The sequence below is a fragment of the Notolepis coatsorum genome, assembly GCF_963971535.1.
Source record: "Notolepis coatsorum genome assembly, chromosome: 9".
NCBI lineage: Eukaryota > Metazoa > Chordata > Actinopteri > Aulopiformes > Paralepididae > Notolepis > Notolepis coatsorum.
This window is the reverse complement of record NC_140173.1, coordinates 151913383-151929861: the sequence shown is the minus strand read 5'-3', so window position 1 is coordinate 151929861 and position 16479 is coordinate 151913383. Positions and strand designations below refer to the sequence as shown.

General features: G+C 46.8%; 1 protein-coding gene across 3 annotated transcripts in view; it reads right to left on the bottom strand.

The window, feature by feature from the left end:
• Positions 1–8822: 8822 nt before the first annotated feature.
• LOC311234372 (stonustoxin subunit alpha-like) overlaps positions 8823–16479 on the bottom strand; it is a 50698-nt gene continuing 43041 nt past the window's right edge. For all 3 annotated transcript variants that reach the window (XM_084321530.1, XM_084321532.1, XM_084321531.1), the window contains one exon: positions 8823–9574. In XM_084321530.1, coding sequence (XP_084177656.1) covers positions 9021–9574 — 554 coding nt within the window. In that variant the 3' untranslated portion in view covers positions 8823–9020. The remainder of the gene's footprint in view (positions 9575–16479) is intronic.

Here is a 16479-nt window from a genome sequence, read left to right as displayed (position 1 = left end):
TAGAGTATAACTATGTTTTTAACGTTTTCTGCAGTATTTCCTAGAACGTGAGATATAGACATAAATGCATATATTAGATTATCAAATGCCGTTTGATACCGATGCACGCTATATAAAAAATTGCAACTGTACATGGTCCTAAACGTTATGACTGATCATCTGCGGGTGAACGGAGGGGGGGGGGGGGGGGGGGGGGTGTTTATAATTCCGTGACCGACGTTAAATGATTTATGTAGTATGGGTGATATATTGATCAGAGCAGTTTGTATCGAAAATGATAAACAAAAATGCTGAAACTCACGTCAGTCTCCTCGTAGCGTTGGGCGATGAGAGTGGAGCAAACAGATCCCAGTTATGTGGTGGGGATCGAGGCGATCCATTTCCGGTTTGTATATTACTAATACACGCCCAAATCATGTAGATTATTGAGCTATGGCAAAGATCCATATCCACGTGTGTGTCTTGAGTCCCGGGACGATAAACGAGTGGCCGGACGGAATTAGGGGACGGCCCGAGCTGCAATGGGCATTTCCGGTTTGGCAACTCACCGATCAGCCACCAGGTGGCAGTATTGAAGCGTTTCAGAGTTGTGCTGAGTCCTACAGCATCAGCCAAGACTCCGTGAGTGAAATATGAATACCATGGCGAAAATATGAAATATGAACTTGAAACACGTCGTACGCCATTATTGGCAGAATTCGTATGAACTTGAAACCCGTTGTATGACGTTATTGGCGGAGAAAGGGTTAATGAATAATACAAAAATACAATACAAAGGGCGGCTGATTGGCGCAGTGGGCAAGGCGCTCGCCACTAACGCAGGAGACGCTGGGTTCGAGCTCAGCTCTCGGCGTTGCTACCGGCTGGCCGGTCGTTCATACTAACACAATTGGCAAGTGGAAAGCCGGTGGCAGGAAGTAGCGGGGGCAGCGTGAGCCTCCCACGCATTACTCCTCGCCACTGAGAGTTCGAGCTGCTGCGGTGAAAAGATGCGACAGGCTGCCTCCTCGTGTACCGGAGGGGACACGTGATGCAAGGCTTCTGTCCTCACTACAACCGACCAGTGGGAGGCATAGTCTAGCAACGTTCAAGACAGGGAAGGGAAGAATTGGATAATACGAAATTGGGATGTAAAAAAAATAAAAATAGAAAATGGGGAGAAAAAGTGGATACAAAAAAATAAATACAATACAAAATACAAATAGGCGCGTCCAGAGTCCAATAGGTGGAGCAAGACGCTTTGCCAGTAATCATATCACTGCTTTTTCCTTTGATGCCTCCAACACCTGGAACGTCCTCCGACTGACTCTGAAGCTGAAGGTGCTTCCTTCTCTTGCTGCCTTCAACCCTTTCACTGCCACACGACAAAGGGTTAAGCGTCTGTAGTGTGATAGTAAAGGGTTAACCTTCTTGTAGTGTGGTGGTGAAAGGGTTAAAAGTATGATCTCAGACCACCGTGTGTCGACTTGTAACCGTCTTAACTTATTTCTTTATTGTTTATTCTTATTTATTGTGCCCCTATACGGATGAAATTGCTGATAAACTATGTTACTTGTTTTGTGAGCTCGTCGTCTCTGTGAATGAGGGCGACCTCGGTGTCTCACGAGTTGAAATAAAGGTTTGAAATGAAAAGGAAATGAAAGAAGCTAATAAATAAATGAGTACATTTACATATTTTTTTATTTTTATTTGTACACAAAACTTCCATTTGAGTGGAAATTGATGGAGAGAGAATCTACGCATATAGAAGATCTGAAGAGAAGAGAAAAAGAAGATGCATTTGGAAACACGACCTATTGGACTGAGTGGAGAACACTGGAGACAATTGTCTTCCTGTAAGTTTATGGGTCGTGTCTTTGTGTCATAAAGGCCATCATTCTTCTCTGTAATAGAACACTCTGTCCGGTGAGGATTCTTGCCTTACAGCCACTGTAGCCGCAACTATCCCTCTGCCTCTTGTTGTCGCTGAACTTTAATGGACCTTTTTTGGGAGTCTGCGGACTGCTCTTATCCACACCTTCATATGTCTCCTATCAATATATATATATATATATATATATATATATATATATATATATATATATATATATATATATATATATATATATATATATATATATATATATATATATATATATATATATATATATATATATATATATATATATATATATATCCAGTGTCTGACTGTGGCTGGCAATGCCTAATGTGTCTGTAAGTAAGACTGCAGTGCCAGCAGTGGCCACCAGAAGGAAGACTTGAGGGTTAAATCCTTCACAAGATGCTCACTGCCCACTCAAAGCCCACGTGGTTTCAGGTGTAAATACGCCCAGGAGGTTGTGTCCTGTTCAGTGTTGCGTTGTTATTATGGGCTGAGCCGCCACGCAGGATAATGACGCCGCGCGCACACGCACGCGCGGCCGCGCGCGCATGCGCATATGTTCCCTCGCGCACAATAATACACTTTGTTTGTATAGCCTTTCATACAGAAACTGCAGCTCAAAGTGCTTCACAACAGAATTAAGACAGGCATAAAATGAGCACATAAAGTGCAGACATATAAAATCAGTTTTTCACATTAGGATCTAACATCCCAACAGGCAACCTTGTTTATGGTTTGATTCAGTTTTAATATAAATAATAAAAATAAAGAGAAGATTAATTAATTATCTACTCAGTCCCGAAGTTTGTGATGTAGATATGGAATGTCCCGGGTTGCTGCTGTTTGCAGAGTGTGTTGTTGTCCGGGGGTGAGTGGTGGTGGGTGGGGGTCTGTGGGCAGCGGCAACTTGGGACGTTCCATATTTACATCACAAAGAGTCCCAGACTGGTTGAAGACACCAGCCTATAGCGGCTATTGTTATGATAATGCGAGGTAGCGCCGGGGCCCGGGACTCGGCAGGTAAACACGAGCCGAGCCGAGCGCAGCGCGTTCTCGCGAGCGCGTGCATGTGCGTGCACGCGCTTCTGCTCAAATCTTTAATACTCAGTGAGGTACCACTGAGTGGTACCCCGTGCCATGAACAACGCATGCCTGGTCCTGTTCCTGTGTCTTCTTAACCCTTTCACTACCATTGATTGATTGAATGAAAACTTTATTAACAGATTGCAGAATGGGTACAATACAGTACAGCTCAATACACACAATTGCTAAGAGGATGCAGACCAGAAAAATACTTTCGTTTTGTTTACATCAGGGTCCCCCTTTAGGTTAACCCTTTCACTACCACACTACAGAAGGTTAACCCTTTCACTACCACACTACAGACGGTTAACCCTTTCACTACAACACTACAGACGGTTAACCCTTTCACTACCCAACTACAGAAGGTTAACCCTTTCACTACCACACTACAGACGGTTAACCCTTTCACTACAACACTACAGACGGTTAACCCTTTCACTACCAAACTACAGACGGTTAACCCTTTCACTACCAAACTACAGACGGTTAACCCTTTCACTACCACATGACAGACTGTTAACCCTTTCACTACCACACTACAGACGGTTAACCCCTTCACTACCACACTACAGACTGTTAACCCTTTCACTACCACACTACAGGTTAACCATTTCACTACCACAACACAGACGGTTAACCCTTTCACTACCACACTACATAACGTAAAATGTTCACTACCACACTACAGACGGTTAACCCTTTCACTACCACACTACAGACGGTTAACCCTTTCACTACCACACTACAGACGGTTAACCCTTTCACTACCACACCACCCGTTCACTACCACACTACAGGCGGTTAACCCTTTCACTACCACACTACAGACGGTTAACCCTTTCACTACCAAACTACAGAAGGTTAACCCTTTCACTACCACACTACAGAATGTTAACCCTTTCACTGCCACAGTACAGAAGGTTAACCCCTTCACTACCACACTTGAGAGGAGTTAACCTTAAAGTACAATGTCAAGTATTTTCCTTTTAGGAACTTTATACTTTTACTCCACTACATTTCAAGGGAAATATTGTACTTTTTACTCCACTACATTTATCTGAACCCATCAGTTACTAGTTACTTTCAAGAAAAGGATTTTGCATAGAAAACACAATATATACAACATTAAAAATAATTATGAAGATTATATACTTTCACATGTGAAGCCTGTCAACTTCAAGAGGATGTAGTCAGAGCAGCATAACTGGACCACATACCACTTTAACATCACCTTTAATCAGAGCAGCATAACTGGACCACACACCACTTTAACACAACCTTTAATCAGAGCAGCATAACTGGACCACATACCACTTTAACACAACCTTTAATCAGAGCAGCATAACTGGACCACATACCACTTTAACACAACCTTTAATCAGAGCAGCATAACTGGACCACATACCACTTTAACATCACCTTTAATCAGAGCAGCATAACTGGACCACATACCACTTTAACACAACCTTTAATCAGAGCAGCATAACTGGACCACATACCACTTTAACACAACCTTTAATCAGAGCAGCATAACTGGACCACATACCACTTTAACATAACCTTTAATCAGAGCAGCATAACTGGACCACATACCACTTTAACATCACCTTTAATCAGAGCAGCATAACTGGACCACATACCACTTTAACATAACCTTTAATCAGAGCAGCATAACTGGACCACATACCACTTTAACACAACCTTTAATCAGAGCAGCATAACTGGACCACACACCACTTTAACATAACCTTTAATCAGAGCAGCATAACTGGACCACATACCGCTTTAACATCACCTTTAATCAGAGCAGCATAACTGGACCACATACCACTTTAACATAACCTTTAATCAGAGCAGCATAACTGGACCACACACCACTTTAACATAACCTTTAATCAGAGCAGCATAACTGGACCACACACCACTTTAACACAACCTATAGAGGTCAATGGATACACAAACGTCACAAATGTAGAATGTGTGCTTTTACTTTAGATACTTAAGTACATTCAATAGGGACCACATCTCCCAGTCCTTGTCTCTCTCCACTGGCTCCCAGTGAGGAAGAGAATCTACTTTAAAATGCTACTCCTCACCTACAAAGCCCTCGACGGTCTCGCTCCGGCCTACATTGAGGAACTCTTGGTCCAACCCATCAGCTCCAGGTCCCTCAGATCAAATGACCAACTGTGTCGGAGGGTCCCACGGGCCAAACTGGTGACAAAGGGTTTCCAGTAGGGATGCTCGATATTGGCTTTTTTACCGATAACGATATACCAATATTGTCCAACTCTTAATTTACGATACCGATATCAATATATGCAGGGTTTCCCCCCCCCAAAAAAACGGAATAATTTCAGGTAATTAACATTACATATATCTTGTTGTGGAATTAACACAACATTATGCATACTTTTGACAATAAATAAAATCAGAATTTGTTCGTACTTGCTTGCCTGGGTAAATAAAGCTTATAGAAATGTAAAAAAAAATTAAATAATTGTTTATTTTTTAACCGATACCGATATTTTCCGATATCACAATTTAATGCCGATATAGTTTCCGGGCCTTTGCAGTGATGACGCCGACACTGTGGAATAAGCTCCCTCTCAACATCAAGTCTGCCAACACCGTACAGACATTCAAGGCCTCGCTTAAAACCCACCTTTTCTCTCCGGATGATCACTGAGTTACTTTGCTGTTGTGTTGTGTGTCTGAGGTGTTCTCATGTTCTCTGTCCGTCCGTCTGCCTGGTTCCGTTTTCTTTGTCCTGTCCATTTATTCGTATTATTTTTCCCCGGGCTGCGCGCCGAACCGATGTAAATATTAGCTGGGGGTGCATTATAAATGCAAATATCATATCAATAGCAAAAAATTCTCTACTTTTACTCAAGTAGAATTTTTATGGAGGACTTTTACTTTGACCAGATTACTCATTTATCTGAGTACTTTTACTTTAGTAAAGGAACTGTGTACTTCTTCCACCAATGACATTTAGTCATTCTCATTAAAAGTTCTGTACAACAGGTCAGCAGGAAGGGTGCAACTCCTTCAACGAAGTAGCACTGCTTGTCAAACAGTGCTAAGCTTGAGTGCTACAGTCTTGAGTGCATCGTAGTAAAGACATACTACCATAGTAGGTAGTGATATAGGCAAGGACGATTATTTACATTTAGTCATTTAGCTGACTTATGTATCCAAAGCGACTTACGCGTTCTGTACAACAGGTCAGCAGGAAGGGTGCAACTCTTACAGCTGAGTAACAATGTTCATCAAACAGTGCTGAAACCTGGGTGCTGCAGTGGTGAGTGCAGAGCAGTAGAGACATGTTAGTATAGTAGGAAGAGTGCATGATAGTAGGACAGTTAAGAAGGTTATTTTTTTAATATTTCTTTTTCATTTCAGATATTGATTGAAGAAGTGTGTCTTTAGTCGACGGCGAAAGACTGATCGGGTTTCGGCTGTCCTAACTGTGGTGGGAAGTTCGTTCCACCATTGTGGAGCAAGGACTGAGAATAAGCGGCTTCACTTTGACGACCTCCCGGAGCTCCGATAGGAGTGGCTCTGAGGCGGCCAGAAGATGCAGAGCGGAGGGGTCTTGAGGGTGTGTAGTTAGAAGATGCAGAGCGTAGGGGTCTTGAGGGTGTGTAGTTAGAAGATGCAGAGCGGAGGGGTCTTGAGGGTGTGTAGTTAGAAGATGCAGAGCCTAGGGGTCTTGAGGGTGTGTAGTTAGAAGACGCAGAGCGGAGGGGTCTTGAGGGTGTGTAGTTAGAAGATGCAGAGCGGAGGGGTCTTGAGGGTGTGTAGTTAGAAGATGCAGAGCGGAGGGGTCTTGAGGGTGTGTAGTTAGAAGATGCAGAGCCTAGGGGTCTTGAGGGTGTGTAGTTAGAAGACGCAGAGCGGAGGGGTCTTGAGGGTGTGTAGTTAGAAGACGCAGAGCGGAGGGGTCTTGAGGGATGTGTAGTTAGAGACCATTGACCGGAGGTAGGCGGGAGCCATTCCCTTCGCTGCACGATATGCCAGGTCGAAGACCTTGAAGCGGATTTGTGCGGCGATGGGGAGCCAGTGCAGGTCCCTAAGAAGTGGGGTGACATGGGCTGACTCTGGTAGGTTTGAGATCAGACGGGTGAGTCTGGATGAGTTGAAGAGGCTTGGTGGTGGTGATCAGTAGACCAGCAAGCAGTGCATTGCAGTGGTCAAGGCGAGACATGACTGTTGATTGGACAAGGAGATGAGCGGCTTCTTTTGTCAGGAAGGGGCAGATCCTTCTGACGTTGCAACTTGCTCATGAGGAATCTGCACGTGTGTGTATGTGTGTGGGGGTGGGTGTGTGTGTGTGACACGCCCCTTGATTGTAATGAGCTGGACAGGTGTGTGTGTGGGAACATGAACATGATATCTGCCATGCGAGACTAGGCGAGCAGGCTATAAGGCTTCTTGTCAACTATGAAGTGTTCGACTTTCTGACTCCTCCCCCGGCTGCAATCGTCTACTCTCGCTTGTTCGATACGAGAAGGCATGAGACGTAATAATGTTACCCTGAGATTTTGTGTAGAGGGAAAAGAGGAGGGGTCCAAGGACCGAGCCCTGGGGGACACCTGTCCGAAGGGGGCGGGGGGCCGACAGGGTCCCTCTCCGTGACACTTGGTAGGAGCGGTCGTCGAGGTAGGATGTCGGAGCCAGCCACTCCCATTCCTGTGAGGGACGTGAGGAGGATCTGATGGTTGACTGTGTGGAAGGCTGCCGACAGGTCCAGGAGAATCAGGACAAAGGAGAGGCCTTTCACTTTTGCTAAGTGAAGAGCATCTGTGACCGCTATGAGGGCCGTCTCTGTGGAGTGACCAGTCCTGAAGCCTGACTGATAAGGATCTAGCAGGTCATTCTGTAAGAGATAATCACTAAGTTGGTTGGATACAGCACGTTCAAGTTTTAGAAAGAAAGGAGAGAAGAGAGACAGGACGATAGTTGTCTATTTAGTAATAATATGTTTTTGGCTAAAACTGACACATTTACAGAAATGTTTATTAATGTGTAGTCCTTTTTAAATAAACTGAAACTGAAACTGAATAATAATAATAATAATAACTTTATTTTTATAGCACCTTTCATGCAGGGGATTGCAGTTCAACGTGCTTTACATCAGTAAGAAATAAGACATAAAATCAGTGTAAAACAAGCAGCGAGAGCAAATCATAAAGTTGGATAAATGCAGATATATTAATCAAATCATATCAGAACCTCACGTACAGTAGGCTTCTTGAAGTTCTGTAATCTGTTACAAAACATGATACAGGTTATAGTATGGACCCAGCGGATAGTGGGGCGTAAAGACAAAAGTAAAAATAAGTAAAATAATAGCAAGAGTAAAATGAGCAGACATATAAAATCACAGTTTTTCACATTAGGATCCAACATTCCAACAGGCCACCTTGTTTATGGTTTGATTCGGTTTTATTAGAATAGAAAAGACATGAATGATGAAATGAGCACATACAAATTAATTTCAGGTAACTAACATTGCATACCTCTTGTCGTGGAATTAACACAGCATTATGCATTTTGACAATAAAAGTATGCATTGGTGGGTTAATTTCACTGGATGCATCAACAAGGCTTTCTAAATGTAAACATTATCTGTGCACCTCCCCTTTTCTTCTCTCTCTCCCTTTTCCCTCTCTCTCTTTCCTTCTCTCTCCCTTATTTATTCTAATTCTCCTTGTATACTATTGCTACTGTCATTTTGTATTTAATTTACTTGTACAGTATGCATGTACAGTACACACAACCTTGTTTTTTGTTGCAGCCCCCCCCCCCCCCCCCCCCCATTCCCTCTAAAGGATTTAGGTTTAGGCTGCTTTTGTATAATAAGAATTTGTTCTTACTTGGTTTCCTGGGTAAATAAAGGTTACATAAGAAAGAAAAAAGATTTAAAAAGAAATAAAAATAAAATCCGATATTACATTTCCATTATTACATAATATCGGTAGGCCGAAGATATCGGACATCTCTAATTGGTATCAATTATATTTAAAAATAGATATGCTGGTCTCAGGCTCTACCATATCTTCATTAATTCTGCTGTGCCTCCACCAGAGTCAACACTTATCCCTGGATAGAGGGTGTGTGTGAACGTGGTCTGAACTGTATGGAGGAGGGTCATGGTGTCAGAGACACTGTAGAAGGACAGAGTACCTGCCTTGTGATCCAGGTACACTCCTATCCTGGAGGACCGAGGGCCTGAGACTGTAGTCTGAACACTATTGTGACTGAACCTGTAGCCTCGTGCCCAGGACCTGTAGCTGTAGCTCAGTAAACACCAGGACTTGTTATTGTATCCAAAGCCTGACGCAGGAACATCAGCAGGAACATCATCTCTTCTCATGTCTCTGTAACAGACTGCTGTATCAACCCAGGGGCCGCTCCACTCTACTTCCCAGTAACAGCGTGCAGACTGACCCTCTCTGCACAACACCTGAGGATAGTTAGTGAATCTCTCAGGATGGGGAGCGTAGCGCTGGTTGTTTCCTGTCTGAGTCACCTTCATGTTCTGCTTTGACAGGGACAGGCCGTTGCTCACTGTGTTTGGGTCCAGTGAGAGGGGACGGGCGTCTGGGAGAAAAAGACATGACATCAAATCAGAGCAAGTTAAACACACAACCTCTACAGGGAGGTGCAGTCTGACGTCACTCTGGAGCGCCCGCGAGGTCCACCCGTACAGGGATCCATCATCACTGGGAAAATGGATCATCGGCTATTGTAACAATTCTGCCGCATGAACATTGAAAAGCGTTCCATTCTTGCACAAGATGTGTTCCCTTCTATCACTAACATTATCATTTAAAGGGGAACTATCTTATAAATGGCCTTTTTCAGTGTTTAGCATTGTTTCCTAGCTATGTGGACTTATATTAATATGATCTATGTCTCTAATTCTCATATTGGCGCATTCTTCCAATTCTCCTCACAATATTCACCCTCACTGAACTGAGTCATTTGAAAATGTGATGATCTGTGATGTCAGAGAGACACCGCTGCATGTTAATGTTCAGGTGAACACCACGCTGCTCAGTGGTTTAGGAGCCCAGGCTGCATGTTAATGTTCAGGTGAACACCACGCTGCTCAGTGGTTTAGGAGCCCAGGCTGCATGTTAATGTTCAGGTGAACACCACGCTGCTCAGTGGTTTAGGAGCCCAGGCTGCATGTTAATGTTCAGGTGAACACCACGCTGCTCAGTGGTTTAGGAGCCCAGGCTGCATGTTAATGTTCAGGTGAACACGACGCTGCACAGTGGTTTAGGAGCCCAGGCTGCATGTTAATGTTCAGGTGAACACCACGCTGCTCAGTGGTTTAGGAGCCCAGGCTGCATGTTAATGTTCAGGTGAACACCACGCTGCTCAGTGGTTTAGGAGCCCAGGCTGCATGTTAATGTTCAGGTGAACACGACGCTGCTCAGTGGTTTAGGAGCCCAGGCTGCATGTTAATGTTCAGGTGAACACACTGCTCAGTGGTTTAGGAGCCCAGGCTGCATGTTAATGTTCAGGTGAACACGACGCTGCTCAGTGGTTTAGGAGCCCAGGCTGCATGTTAATGTTCAGGTGAACACCACGCTGCTCAGTGGTTTAGGAGCCCAGGCTGCATGTTAATGTTCAGGTGAACACCACGCTGCTCAGTGGTTTAGGAGCCCAGGCTGCATGTTAATGTTCAGGTGAACACCACGCTGCTCAGTGGTTTAGGAGCCCAGGCTGCATGTTAATGTTCAGGTGAACACCACGCTGCTCAGTGGTTTAGGAGCCCAGGCTGCATGTTAATGTTCAGGTGAACACGACGCTGCTCAGTGGTTTAGGAGCCCAGGCTGCATGTTAATGTTCAGGTGAACACGACGCTGCTCAGTGGATTAGGAGCCCAGGCTGCATGTTAATGTTCAGGTGAACACCACGCTGCTCAGTGGTTTAGGAGCCCAGGCTGCATGTTAATGTTCAGGTGAACACGCTGCTCAGTGGATTAGGAGCCCAGGCTGCATGTTAATGTTCAGGTGAACACCACGCTGCTCAGTGGTTTAGGAGCCCAGGCTGCATGTTAATGTTCAGGTGAACACCACGCTGCTCAGTGGTTTAGGAGCCCAGGCTGCATGTTAATGTTCAGGTGAACACGACGCTGCTCAGTGGTTTAGGAGCCCAGGCTGCATGTTAATGTTCAGGTGAACACCACGCTGCTCAGTGGTTTAGGAGCCCAGGCTGGATGTTAATGTTCAGGTGAACACGCTGCTCAGTGGTTTAGGAGCCCAGGCTGCATGTTAATGTTCAGGTGAACACCACGCTGCTCAGTGGTTTAGGAGCCCAGGCTGCATGTTAATGTTCAGGTGAACACCACGCTGCTCAGTGGTTTAGGAGCCCAGGCTGCATGTTAATGTTCAGGTGAACACCACGCTGCTCAGTGGTTTAGGAGCCCAGGCTGCATATTAATGTTCAGGCCGACGCTGCTCAGTGGTTTAGGAGCCCAGGCTGCATGTTAATGTTCAGGTGAACACGACGCTGCTCAGTGGTTTAGGAGCCCAGGCTGCATGTTAATGTTCAGGTGAACACCACGCTGCTCAGTGGTTTAGGAGCCCAGGCTGCATGTTAATGTTCAGGTGAACACCACGCTGCACAGTGGTTTAGGAGCCCAGGCTGCATGTTAATGTTCAGGTGAACACGACGCTGCTCAGTGGTTTAGGAGCCCAGGCTGCATGTTAATGTTCAGGTGAACACCACGCTGCTCAGTGGTTTAGGAGCCCAGGCTGCATGTTAATGTTCAGGTGAACACGCTGCTCAGTGGTTTAGGAGCCCAGGCTGCATGTTAATGTTCAGGTGAACACCACGCTGCTCAGTGGTTTAGGAGCCCAGGCTGCATGTTAATGTTCAGGTGAACACCACGCTGCTCAGTGGTTTAGGAGCCCAGGCTGCATGTTAATGTTCAGGTGAACACCACGCTGCTCAGTGGTTTAGGAGCCCAGGCTGCATGTTAATGTTCAGGTGAACACCACGCTGCTCAGTGGTTTAGGAGCCCAGGCTGCATGTTAATGTTCAGGTGAACACGCTGCTCAGTGGTTTAGGAGCCCAGGCTGCATGTTAATGTTCAGGTGAACACCACGCTGCTCAGTGGTTTAGGAGCCCAGGCTGCATGTTAATGTTCAGGTGAACACGCTGCTCAGTGGTTTAGGAGCCCAGGCTGCATGTTAATGTTCAGGTGAACACCACGCTGCTCAGTGGTTTAGGAGCCCAGGCTGCATGTTAATGTTCAGATGAACACGCTGCTCAGTGGTTTAGGAGCCCAGGCTGCATGTTAATGTTCAGGTGAACACGACGCTGCTCAGTGGTTTAGGATCCCAGGCTGCATGTTAATGTTCAGGTGAACACGCTGCTCAGTGGTTTAGGAGCCCAGGCTGCATGTTAATGTTCAGGTGAACACCACGCTGCTCAGTGGTTTAGGAGCCCAGGCTGCATGTTAATGTTCAGGTGAACACCACGCTGCTCAGTGGTTTAGGAGCCCAGGCTGCATGTTAATGTTCAGGTGAACACCACGCTGCTCAGTGGTTTAGGAGCCCAGGCTGCATGTTAATGTTCAGGTGAACACCACGCTGCTCAGTGGTTTAGGAGCCCAGGCGGCATGTTAATGTTCAGATGAACACCACGCTGCTCAGTGGTTTAGGAGCCCAGGCTGCATGTTAATGTTCAGGTGAACACGACGCTGCTCAGTGGTTTAGGAGCCCAGGCTGCATGTTAATGTTCAGGTGAACACCACGCTGCTCAGTGGTTTAGGAGCCCAGGCTGCATGTTAATGTTCAGGTGAACACCACGCTGCTCAGTGGTTTAGGAGCCCAGGCTGCATGTTAATGTTCAGGTGAACACCACGCTGCTCAGTGGTTTAGGAGCCCAGGCTCCATGTTAGTGTTCAGGTGAACACCACGCTGCTCAGTGGTTTAGGAGCCCAGGCTGCATGTTAATGTTCAGGTGAACACCACGCTGCTCAGTGGTTTAGGAGCCCAGGCTGCATGTTAATGTTCAGGTGAACACCACGCTGCTCAGTGGTTTAGGAGCCCAGGCTGCATGTTAATGTTCAGGTGAACACCACGCTGCTCAGTGGTTTAGGAGCCCAGGCTGCATGTTAATGTTCAGGTGAACACCACGCTGCTCAGTGGTTTAGGAGCCCAGGCTGCATGTTAATGTTCAGGTGAACACGCTGCTCAGTGGTTTAGGAGCCCAGGCTGCATGTTAATGTTCAGGTGAACACCACGCTGCTCAGTGGTTTAGGAGCCCAGGCTGCATGTTAATGTTCAGGTGAACACCACGCTGCTCAGTGGTTTAGGAGCCCAGGCTGCATGTTAATGTTCAGATGAACACCACGCTGCTCAGTGGTTTAGGAGCCCAGGCTGCATGTTAATGTTCAGGTGAACACCACGCTGCTCAGTGGTTTAGGAGCCCAGGCTGCATGTTAGTGTTCAGGTGAACACGATGCTGCTCAGTGGTTTAGGAGCCCAGGCTGCATGTTAATGTTCAGGTGAACACCACGCTGCTCAGTGGTTTAGGAGCCCAGGCTGCATGTTAATGTTCAGGTGAACACCACGCTGCTCAGTGGTTTAGGAGCCCAGGCTGCATGTTAATGTTCAGGTGAACACCATGCTGCTCATTGGTTTAGGAGCCCAGGCTGCATGTTAATGTTCAGGTGAACACCACGCTGCTCAGTGGTTTAGGAGCCCAGGCTGCATGTTAATGTTCAGGTGAACACGCTGCTCAGTGGTTTAGGAGCCCAGGCTGCATGTTAATGTTCAGGTGAACACGCTGCTCAGTGGTTTAGGAGCCCAGGCTGCATGTTAATGTTCAGGTGAACACCACGCTGCTCAGTGGTTTAGGAGCCCAGGCTGCATGTTAATGTTCAGGTGAACATGCTGCTCAGTGGTTTAGGAGCCCAGGCTGCATGTTAATGTTCAGGTGAACACCACGCTGCTCAGTGGTTTAGGAGCCCAGGCTGCATGTTAATGTTCAGGTGAACACCACGCTGCTCAGTGGTTTAGGAGCCCAGGCTGCATGTTAATGTTCAGGTGAACACCACGCTGCTCAGTGGTTTAGGAGCCCAGGCTGCATGTTAATGTTCAGGTGAACACCACGCTGCTCAGTGGTTTAGGAGCCCAGGCTGCATGTTAATGTTCAGGTGAACACCACGCTGCTCAGTGGTTTAGGAGCCCAGGCTGCATATTAATGTTCAGGCCGACGCTGCTCAGTGGTTTAGGAGCCCAGGCTGCATGTTAATGTTCAGGTGAACACGACGCTGCTCAGTGGTTTAGGAGCCCAGGCTGCATGTTAATGTTCAGGTGAACACCACGCTGCTCAGTGGTTTAGGAGCCCAGGCTGCATGTTAATGTTCAGGTGAACACCACGCTGCACAGTGGTTTAGGAGCCCAGGCTGCATGTTAATGTTCAGGTGAACACGACGCTGCTCAGTGGTTTAGGAGCCCAGGCTGCATGTTAATGTTCAGGTGAACACCACGCTGCTCAGTGGTTTAGGAGCCCAGGCTGCATGTTAATGTTCAGGTGAACACGCTGCTCAGTGGTTTAGGAGCCCAGGCTGCATGTTAATGTTCAGGCCGACGCTGCTCAGTGGTTTAGGAGCCCAGGCTGCATGTTAATGTTCAGGTGAACACCACGCTGCTCAGTGGTTTAGGAGCCCAGGCTGCATGTTAATGTTCAGGTGAACACGACGCTGCTCAGTGGTTTAGGAGCCCAGGCTGCATGTTAATGTTCAGGTGAACACGACGCTGCACAGTGGTTTAGGAGCCCAGGCTGCATGTTAATGTTCAGGTGAACACGACGCTGCTCAGTGGTTTAGGAGCCCAGGCTGCATGTTAATGTTCAGGTGAACACGACGCTGCTAAGTGGTTTAGGAGCCCAGGCTGCATGTTAATGTTCAGGTGAACACGACGCTGCTCAGTGGTTTAGGAGCCCAGGCTGCATGTTAATGTTCAGGTGAACACCACGCTGCTCAGTGGTTTAGGAGCCCAGGCTGCATGTTAATGTTCAGGTGAACACCACGCTGCTCAGTGGTTTAGGAGCCCAGGCTGCATGTTAATGTTCAGGTGAACACCACGCTGCTCAGTGGTTTAGGAGCCCAGGCTGCATGTTAATGTTCAGGTGAACACCACGCTGCTCAGTGGTTTAGGAGCCCAGGCTGCATGTTAATGTTCAGGTGAACACTACGCTGCTCAGTGGTTTAGGAGCCCAGGCTGCATCTTAATGTTCAGGTGAACACCACGCTGCTCAGTGGTTTAGGAGCCCAGGCTGCATGTTAATGTTCAGGTGAACACCACGCTGCTCAGTGGTTTAGGAGCCCAGGCTGCATGTTAATGTTCAGGTGAACACCACGCTGCTCAGTGGTTTAGGAGCCCAGGCTGCATGTTAATGTTCAGGTGAACACGCTGCTCAGTGGTTTAGGAGCCCAGGCTGCATGTTAATGTTCAGGTGAACACGCTGCTCAGTGGTTTAGGAGCCCAGGCTGCATGTTAATGTTCAGGTGAACACCACGCTGCTCAGTGGTTTAGGAGCCCAGGCTGCATGTTAATGTTCAGGTGAACACGACGCTGCTCAGTGGTTTAGGAGCCCAGGCTGCATGTTAATGTTCATGTGAACACGACGCTGCTCAGTGGTTTAGGAGCCCAGGCTGCATGTTAATGTTCAGGTGAACACGCTGCTCAGTGGTTTAGGAGCCCAGGCTGCATGTTAATGTTCAGGTGAACACCACGCTGCTCAGTGGTTTAGGAGCCCAGGCTGCATGTTAATGTTCAGGTGAACACCACGCTGCTCAGTGGTTTAGGAGCCCAGGCTGCATGTTAATGTTCAGGTGAACACGACGCTGCTCAGTGGTTTAGGAGCCCAGGCTGCATGTTAATGTTCAGGTGAACACGACACTGCTCAGTGGTTTAGGAGCCCAGGCTGCATGTTAATGTTCAGGTGAACACGACGCTGCTCAGTGGTTTAGGAGCCCAGGCTGCATGTTAATGTTCAGGTGAACACGACGCTGCTCAGTGGTTTAGGAGCCCAGGCTGCATGTTAATGTTCAGGGGGGCCGTATAGCGCAGTGGTTTAGGAGCCCAGGCTCAAAACGGCTCGAGATCTTGAGGTAGAAAAATGCTGTTTTTGAGGACTTGATTAGAAATACAAAACAATGAATAAAAAAAAAAATATATTACAGAGGTGTTCCATAGACTCACAGGAATTGTGTAAAAGTGCCCAAATAGTGAAAGAAATAGTAAAATAGTTCCCCTTTAAGCATTTTTGCAGTAGGAGTTAAATCATTTTGTGTCCTGTACTGTTGTAATTGTGTAGGGACTGTCCTGCTCCACTAGGGGCAGGCTTTTCTCATTCACTAGGCTGGGCGCGCGATTTTGCGCGCCGCGTGGGAGCAAATTCGAGACACATATTCGGTTCCAAAAAGGTGTCCCACGGTCTCCTCTATGGCCGTGAATATTTTCACGTGGATCGGA